The 12,502-nt window shown below is 29.7% G+C and overlaps 3 protein-coding genes across 3 annotated transcripts; 2 read left to right on the forward strand and 1 right to left on the reverse strand.

Annotated features, from left to right (window-relative positions):
* Positions 1 to 4,616: 4,616 nt before the first annotated feature.
* LOC124494263 (uncharacterized) lies at positions 4,617 to 7,401 on the forward strand. The gene has a single exon (XM_047057429.2). The coding sequence runs from the start codon at positions 6,543 to 6,545 to the stop codon at positions 7,146 to 7,148; it is 606 nt and encodes a 201-aa protein (XP_046913385.1). The 5' UTR covers positions 4,617 to 6,542; the 3' UTR covers positions 7,149 to 7,401.
* A 539-nt stretch (positions 7,402 to 7,940) lies between these two features.
* Arpc4 (Actin-related protein 2/3 complex, subunit 4) lies at positions 7,941 to 9,299 on the reverse strand. The gene is made up of 2 exons (XM_047057417.2): positions 8,956 to 9,299; positions 7,941 to 8,882 (listed from the first exon to the last, which is right to left on the reverse strand). The coding sequence occupies exon 2, from the start codon at positions 8,828 to 8,830 to the stop codon at positions 8,201 to 8,203; it is 630 nt and encodes a 209-aa protein (XP_046913373.1). The 5' UTR covers positions 8,831 to 8,882; positions 8,956 to 9,299; the 3' UTR covers positions 7,941 to 8,200.
* A 108-nt stretch (positions 9,300 to 9,407) lies between these two features.
* LOC124494261 (CXXC-type zinc finger protein 1) lies at positions 9,408 to 11,687 on the forward strand. The gene is made up of 3 exons (XM_047057427.2): positions 9,408 to 10,540; positions 10,596 to 10,723; positions 10,805 to 11,687. Exons 1-3 carry the CDS (start codon positions 9,470 to 9,472, stop codon positions 11,193 to 11,195), a joined length of 1,590 nt encoding a protein of 529 aa, XP_046913383.2. The 5' UTR covers positions 9,408 to 9,469; the 3' UTR covers positions 11,196 to 11,687.
* Positions 11,688 to 12,502: the final 815 nt, after the last annotated feature.

The raw sequence follows: 12,502 nt of genomic DNA on the forward strand, positions 1-12,502 counted from the left end.
TGGTCAAAAAAAAAACACACATCAATTAAAAATTCAAATCTAAATCATTCAATTTCAATCGTTTGAATAGACTACACGTGAATAGGTCAATCGTTGCTGTTGTTGTTGTTGTTGTTGTTGTTGAACGAATGATTTATTTTTGGTGATGATCATCATCATCATGATTGTGGTAATGGTCGTATTTTATATACAGAAATCAATTTTGTTTTTTTTTTTTGTTTTAATTTTGTAAATCTTTATCCATTACTTTCTCGTGATATTTATGAATCGTTTTTCATCATCATCATTATCATCATATAGATCTTGTGGAGTGTTGAATTTTTTTTTCTCTTTTTTTTTGCTCATTAAACACACAAAAGATAATGATGATAGTAAAAAAAAAATGATGCAGCAACTTTGGTTCCAAAATATCTATAATGAATAAACACACCAAACACACATACACACACACAAATGATAATCGGTAAAATTATCGTTGAAATTGATTCAATTCCCAGAAATGAAATCAACAAAAAAAACCATCGTTGTTTTGTTTCGCTTCTTCAACTATAGTAGAGATTTTGTACTAATTGTAGTATACCAAATGAAAAATAACTTCCGTCTGTATAAATCATATGTGTGTGTGTGTATGTATGTTTGTAATGATCTGACCAATTGATCAATCAATCAATCAATCAATAAAGATAACGATAATCGTTCAATATAGCCATTGTTCTCTTTTTTTTCATTCATAAGTTTTTCTGGATCAAATTGATAATAATAATGTATATTCTATTGTGATGATTTGACAATGTTTTTCTAAACCATGATGACAATGACGACCATGATCAAATCAATCAATCAATAATCGATAATTTGAAAGAATATGTTTGGCAATAATTCAAAACATTTTGAATGAAACTATAGAAATAAAGTGAAAAAAGATTATATTTTTTTTTATATTGTAAAAAACCAAAAATTATACATCACACATCAAATGGTGAATATTACGCCATCTCTTGTGAATTTTAGCGTTCGAGATTGGTAGTTTCAAATGTTTCACAAATTCATTCATTCAATCAATCAATAGATTGGCTATTAACGTACGAAAAAAGAAAAAATAAATAAAAATCGTGAGTGTCAAATCATTTTTCATTTTGAATATAAATTTACAGCGTTTCTTTCTTGTCAGATCGAATATTTACGATGATCGAACCATTCAATTCAATTTATTTGGATTAATACAACAACAACAGCAACAACGTAATACGATATTGATGAGGCAATAAATGCCTGATAATAAATAGTTAAATTTTACACTTGTCAAAATCATCAAAAGATATTTTTTGATCTTTGTGGCCACTTTTTTTTTGTTTTGTTTATTCGGATCAATCAATCCTAATTCAAGGTTCATCATCATCATCATCATCATTGTGTTTGTGTTGTATGAATTCACCAGTTTCAATCGAAAACATATGATGATGAAATTTTGAACAGAAATTAAATTCAAAATCATCACACACATGATAAGCATTTAAACAAATATTATCAAGTATTATCAAGTTGAAATAGAAAGAAAAACAAACAACCATCGATGGCTCTATATTGATCGAATTGTTTTGTTTTGTTCTGTTTGAATTAATCCATCATCATCATCATCACTGCTGATTATTTTGTGATTAATCAACAAATAATGATCATCATCATCATTTACCGTTTTCATCAATAGTGAATCATTCATGTTTCTACAGCACAAAAAAAAATTGTTGTACATCAACAACCAGAAGAAGAAAAAAAAATCAATGTTATTCCACGATGATGATGATGATGATGATGTTATGAAAAAAAAACAAATTTTTGATATATTCAATTAATCATCATCATCATGTCGTAGTCATCAATGGGTGAAACATGATAACCATGATGATGATGACGATATGTTGTATTCGATCGAACGTTGATTGAGAAACAATTTTTAATATTCATATTCAACAAATAAAAAAAAAATCATTTCGAAATTGACGATTTTGTATATTGGAATTATGCTGCCAGAAAAGAAGAAAAATAATGTTGTGTCAAATTTAGATTTTCACACACACACACACAAACATAATGTTTCAACAAAATAGAATTGAAAATCATTGATTATTACCACTAATGATTCATCATAAAACACGCGTACACATGATGTGAATATTGATTTTTTTTCATCTCGTCGTTCTGTTATAAGACAAACACGTAAATCTATCCATAAACACGTGCAATAAATACGAGATATAAAAAAAAACATTTTTTCTGCTTGTTTGTTTCCATATTATATTTATACTACACAATCATTTCATTGCTATTCTTTTTATTTGAATTCCAATGATGATGTCTAAACACACATTTATTTTTTTTATTATTATTATCACTATGATTATATCACTTTAATCTTGACCAAAAAATGAGGTCATGATTATGGGGAAAAAAATATATAAAGCCTATAGGGCTATGATGATGATGATGATGATGAAACCTTTTTTTTGATATCATATGCATATTATTGATATCTAACTCTTTCAACTCTTTATTTCATTTTCATATCAATAGGAATCTTTTTTGGCCACACAAATTCTTTGTGGTTTTTTTTCTTTAAAAAAAATGAATGAATGATATGTGTGTGTGTGTGTGTAGATATGTTTTCGATTTATAGGTTTTCCAATAGGCATCTTTTATCATTCTAATATCTAAGGTGTGGTTTCACCACCACCATCAACAACAACAAGTATTTGGAGCTGTGTGTGCACATGAGATTATAATCCAGAAAAAAAATTGTAAGATTAAAATCTACAAAAAAAAAAATGGGAACGACAGGCTTACTACTATAGTCGTTTCTGGTCTTTCTCTCATTCTCTCATTCATTCTCCCTCTCTGGTGTGATTGTTTTTTTTCATTTTGAGGCCAATGATTGGTTCGTTGTGGTTGTGTTTGATTGTTTATCATCTATACCAATTCCAGAATCGTTGTGGCCTAATTATTTTATCATCACCACCATCATCATCGATGATAATGATTGTCTTCAATGAAAAAAAAAATTTTTTTTTTGGATCATTACGGATTTTCATCAATCAACAATCCAACCATGACAACGATTGATGACGTTGGACAAGCCGAAACCAAAAATCAAAATGATTATTATATGAATATAACAGGAGGAGGACAAATTCAATAAAGTAAAAAAAAAAAAAGATTTTCAAAAGTAAATCCACAAATCGAATTGGATCAATTAATTGTTATTAGTGTTGGTGTGTAAATATTGATTGAAGAAAAAAAAACTAATAATAATCATATACAACGAATCAGCTAAATGCAATCAATAATCATCATCGTGTATGTTTGCTGTTGGTCGTTTTAAATCATTATTAATCCATCTGGTCGTATTGATCATTATGGATTATGAATCATAATAATCACTAGCGAATACCAGTATCGCAAATATTGAGTGATTTTGAATCAAAAAATTTACGGGTAAAACTCATTCATAATTTTCGAATATAGCACCTTAACTACAGGAATTCGTGTGTAAACAAATTCCTAGCAAAAGCATCTCTAGAGCTATATATATTATTTCTGGTTATTATCATATGATGATGCATGTCTCGAGTATGTCTATGTGTACGCATTTTTGTCTTGGCCCTAGTAACAATAGTAATTATTATGTATCACACACAGATTTTGTACCGAGTTTGCTCATAATAATAATATTCAATCCATTCCAATGTCAATGCTCATATTACCGATAATATTTGGTTCCTGGATTTTATCAGTGGAATTTTTTTTCAATCCATAGATACTGCCATAGATAACCAAGGTGGAGAAAAAAAACAGCTACACGACCACCCAAAAGTGGTATATGGTTGAAATATAACCTACAAAAACTATACGGAAGTTTTTTTTTGTCCACATACAAAAAAAATCAAACAAAAACAAAAAAAAACTAAAATATGAGTTACACACAGAACAGTCGATGAAAAAAAAAAAAAATTTTTTGATTCAGAAGAAAAAAAAAATGAAAAAGAAATTTGAATCACTACAGTTCACACAGACTTTTTATATATCTTTGTGTTCTCGCTGATTTGTTTAATGATCTGATACGGCGCATTAGACATACAGACTACTTCTGGTATTGTGATCCTGGAACAGCGAATATAATAAACACACGAACAATACAGGCAATAAATCGAAATCGTTTTTTTTGAGAAAAAAAGACGACAATTTCTTCTTGGCCTCACATATCATCATCATCATCATCGATAATTAAAACAAATTTTTCAATTGTCTATCATCATCATCATCTACATATCTTGCTGTCTTTATGTCTGTCTGATTGTTTTCATTTACTCGTCTACCTACCTAAAAACATATCATATTTTTGTTTGGGGTTCCAAATTTCATTTTTATCTTTTTCTTTTTTTTTGTTGTGATCCGACATTCCTTATATCCTGTCTGTGTGGTATTTGATTATAAATAATAAATTGAAATTTTTTTTTTTTTTTTTTTGATAAATTACCATCTTGATTATCATTTATATGGTGTAGTGGCCACCAACACCACCACAACTACAGATGATGATGATTATTATGATTAAACGACTCACGATTACATCAGGCAGCCAAAAAAAAAAAATATTAAATATTAAAAAACCGCACGTTGCTAGTTTGTAATCATCATCATCATCTTTGTTGTTGTGCAAAAAAAAAAAAAAATTGATGCTTAGACATAATCAAATGGACATATACATACAATGTGATTTCATAGTATCCACGTGATTGTAGTCCAGAACAGATGAAAAAAAAACAAATCATATCATTGAATCCAATGGAAATAATGTTTTCAACAATTCCGAGAAAAAAAAACCGCCGAAATAACAATCTCAACACTAACCGGTATCCAACACACAGCAACCATACATGGTTGGAAATTAGAAATGGAAAAAGAGAAATAACATGAAAATTGAAATACAAAGAACAAAAAAAAAATAGGAAAATTCGAATACGAAAAACGAAAATATTTTGTCTTTATTTATTTCGAACTTTGATTATATACACACACACAGACACAGACACATGTTTAAATTCGTCAATTCGAAACCAAATAGCCGTCATTCATATATCTCTGTGTGTGTGTGTGTCTGTGTATGTGTGTATGTTTGATGTGTGATTGTCAATTTTCAGGTGTGATACGAACTAGCAAAGAAAAAAATTCATTCAAGTATTCATTTCCGTAATTTGAATACTTGAAATCAATAATCATTGTCAACGTTGTTTGTGTGTGTGTGTGTGTGTAGAATTTGTCCATCTCGTAAAATTGTTGTTTGTTGTTTTTTTTTTTTTTTTTTGGTGATGATTTCGAAAATTTCACCACATCATTACGTCATTAATAAATCATATCACCATTATTAACCAATAAAGATTCTTTTTCTAAATTTCATTTTCAATCACCATTCTATCTCGTGTGTGGATTGATTTGATCACATCTAAAGATGTTGGAAGCAAAAAAAAAACCAATAACATATACATGACAACGATACAGTAACGACGATATTATTATTGCCACGACCACCGATGCTTCCACGACAATCTACTTCACACACACACACACACACACACACACACACACACACACATGCATAACATTGATCAAAATCAATAGTAATAATTCCAAATAAATCAACAAATCAAAGCTCTATTAGTTGTGAAACGAACAAATACAAATAAAAATCAATCAATCAATTCCATTCCATTCCATTTCAGTTATTCATTCAAATTATTCATTAAAAATTGCATCGTTTACAACATAGATCTATTGATAGATAGTACCAACCAACCAGCCAACCAACCAATCATCACTTGTCGTCATCTTCATCATTGGTCTTTCGTGTATTTATTAATACCAACAAAATATTGCCATCATCATTAAAAAACCACAAAAACGAAACGTTACACACATAGAAAGTGAAAGAGGGAAAAAGAAATCCATCATCATCATCATCATCATCATCATAGATTTTAATAGACTAAAATTAATCGTTGACATTTCCCATATATAATGCTCTGTTCTGTTCTTGATCATTGATGATTATTGTTATTATTACAATTATAACGACAAAGAAAAATCAACACACACACACATACACACAGACACAGACAATCACCATCATCGTATTCCATCTTTTTGTCATCATCATCAACATCATCATCACCATAATAATCAGTTAGCATCATTATAAAGAAAAAAAAAATGCAAACACAAAAATACTAGTCCATCAAAACTGCCAACTTTTGTTTTTTTTTTTTTTTTTTTTTGATTCAAAGAACTAAGAAAAAATTAATTTCGGGATCCAATCCCCCTGATCAATATTCATATCATTTATATTTTATTGCGCCAATTATTGTCTTTCGTGAAATTTAGTGTTTTTTCCCCTTCTAGTTTTCTAGTTTTGCAGAACATTTAGACTGGACAAATTCCAAATCCATCGTTTGATCGATCAATCAATCAATCAATCAATCAATCGAAACAAGATGCAACGTTTTCAAGTGATAAAAATTTTCATCTTTTTCATTGTCATGGCCACAATGATCGAATCGATAGAGCCACAATTATTTTATCCAAATCAATCACGATCTCCATATGCTATTGATAATATTCGTTGGGATTGTCATTTTGAGGTGGATGCTTGTCATTTTCGTAATCAACATAATCTTGCTCAATTCAATCGATATTATAATCCACGACAACCATTGTTTGGACGTCGTGGATTATTGTTGTTGAATTTACGTTCACCACGTGTACAACGTTATCCTGGTGCTAGATTGATCACCCATTATTATCCGGCTGCACAATCAAAAGCCTGTATATTTCTATCATATTATACTACTGGTGATGGACCACAAAGTTTTTTCGTCATACAACAAGATAAAGAGAATAAATGCATTTTTGCTGACCACGATGTTCAAAATAAACCGAATCAATGGAATGAAATTGAAATCCAATTGGACCTAAGTGATGGTGATCCACGTTTCTTTTTGGAAACACATTTTCAACAAGGCAAATTTGGTTTCTTTGCCATTGATAAATTTTCATTTGGTTATGGCCAATGCAAAAATCCTTCACCAAATTATTGTTAGAAAAATTTTCGCTTCCAAAAAAAACTATAATCTAACTTATTAGTCACCAAAAAAACAAAACAGAGAAAACAGATTGATTTGTATCAATAATGAGAAAATTCCAAACACACACACACACTTTAACGATCACTAGCCAATTAATTCTTACACACACACATTCATTATTGCCATATCTTAATGGATAAAATTTAAAAAAATTTCATATCGAAAACCTAATTTGAAATTAAAATTAAAAGAGTTTTAAATTGCTCAATGATTTTTCAAATTTTTTCAACCTAAATCATAAATTTCAATAATCAAAAATGGTGGACTGGACCAATTTTTTTCCATCATCATCATCATCATCATCATCATCAATCGATCAACATCATGGTCAACATCATTTGTTCTCGTTGTCAACAGAAGTAAACAAGGACAAATTTTACTATGGAGGTAGATCGCTTGTTTTTTTTTAATGTTCGGTTGCCCTCCTGTTATTATTATCATGATCATGATCATAAAAAATAAACGAATTTATGATGATGACAATCATGAAACGATAACAACAACAAAAATTAGTCATTAACATTGACAACAAACGAAATATCGATTCATAATTGAAAACAAAATTGATTTCAAGATGATCTTGACATACCAAACAATTAAGATTCAATAATTTTTGTTGTTGTTGTTGTCATTGTTCATTTTATTCGACAAATCATAAAACCAATAAATATATTAATCCATGCCATTTTCAAGGTTAAGATTTCAATTTTGTTCTTCACTACTACCACTACTAATAGTACTGAAACATTTGAGAAAAAAAATGGAAATAATTTATTGAAATTCATAATGATTCATATGATGATGAAAAAATGAGAAAAAAAAATTTGACAAATGAATAATAACCGAAAAGATGAACATGCTTTTATACAAATCATTGATGCTCAGATTTTTGTTTTAATTAGGAAAAAAAATTCAATAAGGAATTTAGTGAACAAAAAAAAAAAAAAAGAATTGAGGAATATGAAATGAATATGTGTGTTTAGTTAATTTTTTTTTTTGAATTTGCATTAAAATTTTTTCAAAAATTCTTCAGCAGTAATACGAGCTCGTGCATTGATTGCCAATTTCATTTCATTAATTTCTTTATCAATCTCTTCCATAAAATGTATGATGAAATCAATCAATTTATATCGATACATGGATTCGGTATGAAAATTTGTAATTAAAAATGATATATCATAATCATATTGTGGTGATTGACCACCATCTTTGAAACCATTGATCGATGAATATGATCCGGTCGGTGTACGTTGCTGTTGTGTCAATGTTAATGTACCAACATTTTGACCATTGGCTGTAAATGACAGATTCACTGGTTTACGTCGTAATATCACAAAATTATCAGCACGCATCATCATAAAACGGGTAAATTTATGTGCTAAAATGCTTTCAATATCATCGGCTTGTTTGATTGCAATCGATATACGAACCGAATTGATACTTGATTCGATCAATACACGTTCACGTTCATTTCTGGATATGATCACAGGATTCAATAATAATTCTTTACTTGATCTAACTTCAATTTCTGGTTTATTGTGCCGTTCAACTACTTGTGAATTGAAATTTACCAAACAAATGGCCGCTTCCAATGTTCGCCGTACTGCCAACAAATATGGGCGAAGTGTTGCAGACATTTTTTTTTATTTTGTTTTGTTGTAAATAAGAAAAAAAATTTTACTTTTGGATCTAAAATATCAAAATGAAAAAAAAACCAGAAATGTAAACCAGAAATCTATTTTTATGATGAATGCAATCATACCTTTAAAAAAATGAGATGAATTACGAAATCAAACAGATTCAATGATTGTTGATCAAATTGAAACATTGAATTACACACATGCACAAAAACCAAATGAAAAAAAAACAAACAGAATCGAGCAAACAATCATCAACGATTTGTCCACTCTTCTCCTACTATTATTATTGTATTGTATTATTTGGCAAATTTTTTTTTATAAGCCGGATATTCATTTATTAAAAAAAAGTGATCCCAATGACAATTGTCTGTGTGTGTGTGTATTAAAAACAACGAAAAGAGTGTAATATAAAGCCAAAAATGAGAAAAAAAAATTTGTCAAGAGTCAACAATGCCCAAAAACAAATACAATAATATCTGCAAACATGTCAACACCCAAAATGAAACGCGGCTTATGCCGTTCATATACAATGTTTTCAAAAAACATTCTGAGCATTTTTGTTTATATAAATTTTATTCATTGCATGCATGTGTGACAAATAGAACAAAGTTTGATTTTAAAATCAATATATCAAAAATGGGTATCGATCAAGATGACGATGATGAATTTTTACCCGATATGCTTTCAGATGAATCTGAAGATATGGATGTATCTGATAATGATGATGACGATAGTGTTGAACAGGAAAATTCCACCACCAACAATAACAACAAGAAAACGAATCGTAAAAAAACGGAGAAAAAGAAATATTGTCTTTGCCGTAGTTCTCGTACGGATAAATTCATGATCATGTGTGATAAATGTAATGAATGGTTTCATGGAGATTGTGTCAAAATCACTCAATCTGAAGCGAAAAAAATGAAAGAATATTATTGCCTCATGTGTCGTTCACAAGCGATGAATTCTGAAACGAATCGTACAACTAAAATCATGGATTCATTCGATGATCCACTCAAACATCGTATGGAAGATGATTATTCACCTGATGATCTCGATAATGATGATGATGATGCTGATTTTCGTTTGTTGAATGAGAAAAAAACTCATAAAAGAAAATATCGTAAAAACGTATCGAAAGAAAAGCCAAAAAAATCCAATCAAAAGACAACGAAAAGAGGCCGTAAAAAAGGTCAAAGTACGAAAGCAAAAGGAAAAGGAAATCGTGGTCGTAAGAAGAATGTTGTGAAAAAATCTCAACATCGTCATGGACGATCGAAAGCACATTCGGATGAAAGTGGTGATGATAGTAAATCAATTTTACCACGTCAATGTTATGGTCCTGGTTGTATTTATGCAGCTCGTAAAGGTTCCAAATATTGTAGCGATCAATGTGGTATCAATTTGGCTGATAAACGTATAATGCTCATACTACCTCAACGAATTAAAGAATGGCAATCAGTACCCACTGCAGCAGATGAACGTTCTAAACGTGAACTAGAGGAAATTGAACTTGAAATAATCAGAACACAGGAAAAAATGAAAGAAATTGAACAGAAAAAAATGGAATTAGATGAACTAATTTTTCGTGGTAAAAATTGTGTACCATATACCGAGCAAGAAGAAGCTGAAATATTGGAAAATGAAAATGATACTGGTAATGATACGATCAGTTGTGTTACCTGTGCACAAGAAGTTTCGGTCAAAATGGTGAGTCAAATTTAATTCAATTTTTACGAATGCTAATCATGAATGTCTTATCTAGGCACTGAAACATATGGAACGTTGTTTCAACAAAGTTGAAAGTCAAGCTTCATTTGGATCAAATAGAAGTACAAATAATACACTATTCTGTGAAACTTATAATCCAAGTAATAAAACCTATTGTAAAAGGTATGAATAACCTTTCTCTCTTCGATTATTTATCTAAATCCAATTTTTTTTTCGTCCAATTCTTTCCATCGAAACATCCAGACTTCGTGTTATTTGTCCTGAACACACAAAAGAACCAAGAATTCCTGATGATGAACTTTGTGGCTGTCCATTACGATCCGACGATGATCCATTTGAAGATGAAGCGAATAATTTTTGCCGTTTATTGCGTAAAAAATGTAATCTACATTATGGCTGGGAAAAGGTTCGTCAAGCTGTATTGGATCTAGAAACATTGGAACAAATGTATAAAAATGATGAATTGATCAAAAAACAAAACAAAATACGACAAGCAATGAATAATCGTGGTGGTTTAGTACATCTTTTATTACATCAAACCAGATATGAATCTAATAATCATCATCACAATGATGGTGATGATGATGATGAAACATCAAATATGAATGATTGTGATGGTAAAATTATTGATTGATTTGAATCCAAAACAAAATATCATATCATAATTTCTGTAAATAAATTCATAAATTCATCGTTATCAATGTTTGAATGTCAAATGTTGAACTTGATCATTTGTAATTTGTCAAATCTTGTTTATGTGAAATGTTAATAAACTCGACATACATACATATCTTTGATGATTGTCGTCAGTATATTGTAAACTAAACGTCAACCATCATATATCATTCAATTCAAGAAAATTCAAAGTTTGCCTACACAATTTTTGGATGTTGTTTTTTTTTTGTATTTCTGCCAACATCATCAACAACAACAACGACAACTTATCGTAATTATTACCATCACGTCTAAAGATGTATCTAATCAACAAAACTAAACATTGAAATTTTAAAAATGGGCACCAAGATTCCTTCATGATGATGATGATGATGATGATTATAATTGAAATTTGTTAATGAAAATTTGATTACAAACACAAAATTGATTAAAACAACAACAAAAAAAATTTCGAATGTAAATTCCTTATGGGCGCCCACTTTCAATAATGTTCAGCAGCAAGTAGAAAAAAAACATATGATCAAAAGCAACAAGTGCTTACGCACACGCACACGCAAAACAAAAAAAAATTTCTTATGAAATGTGAAATTTTGCTATCTTTTTTTTATTATAATTAAAAAAAACACATTCAAGTTCTTAGTATATGCGACAATGTTCTTCTCAAACCATTAAGAGGATACTACTGATGATGATGATGATGATGGACGATGGCTACGAATGTTTTGTCCATAAATGGCCAAAATGATGGTTTCTTTCTGTTGTTGTTGTTGTTGTTGTGGATCTAATCTGGATCGATTTTGATGAAAAGTTGTGGGAGAGAAATTGCTTAAAATTTTTTTTTTGTTTTTGTTTTTGTTCATATTATTATAATTATCAAATGACGCCGTTATTATTCGTGATTTTGTGGAAAAAAAGGCCAACCAAATGTCGAAATCGTTTTTTGTTTGTTTGATGTCGATGATCGACAAAATTTTTTTTTTTTTTTTTTTGCTTCATTCATGATGATAACTGTATTTGCATTCATTGTGGATGATAAACAATATTTCGATCGTGCTATCGAATGAACAAGAAAAAAAACGTAAAACAGATGCTTTATTTCATTTGTTTTTCGAAAATTGAAATCCATTTTTTTCAACCTTGTTTAGTTTGACCGTCAAAACACAACAACAACAAAAAACAAAACAGTTACAATGTGACCTCGGTAAAGACAATCGATGCTGAGCTCAGATGATGAACTGAATGGCCAAATTATAGAGAACAAAAAAC

Source organism: Dermatophagoides farinae, chromosome 6, assembly GCF_024713945.1.
Source record: "Dermatophagoides farinae isolate YC_2012a chromosome 6, ASM2471394v1, whole genome shotgun sequence".
NCBI classification, from domain to species: domain Eukaryota; kingdom Metazoa; phylum Arthropoda; class Arachnida; order Sarcoptiformes; family Pyroglyphidae; genus Dermatophagoides; species Dermatophagoides farinae.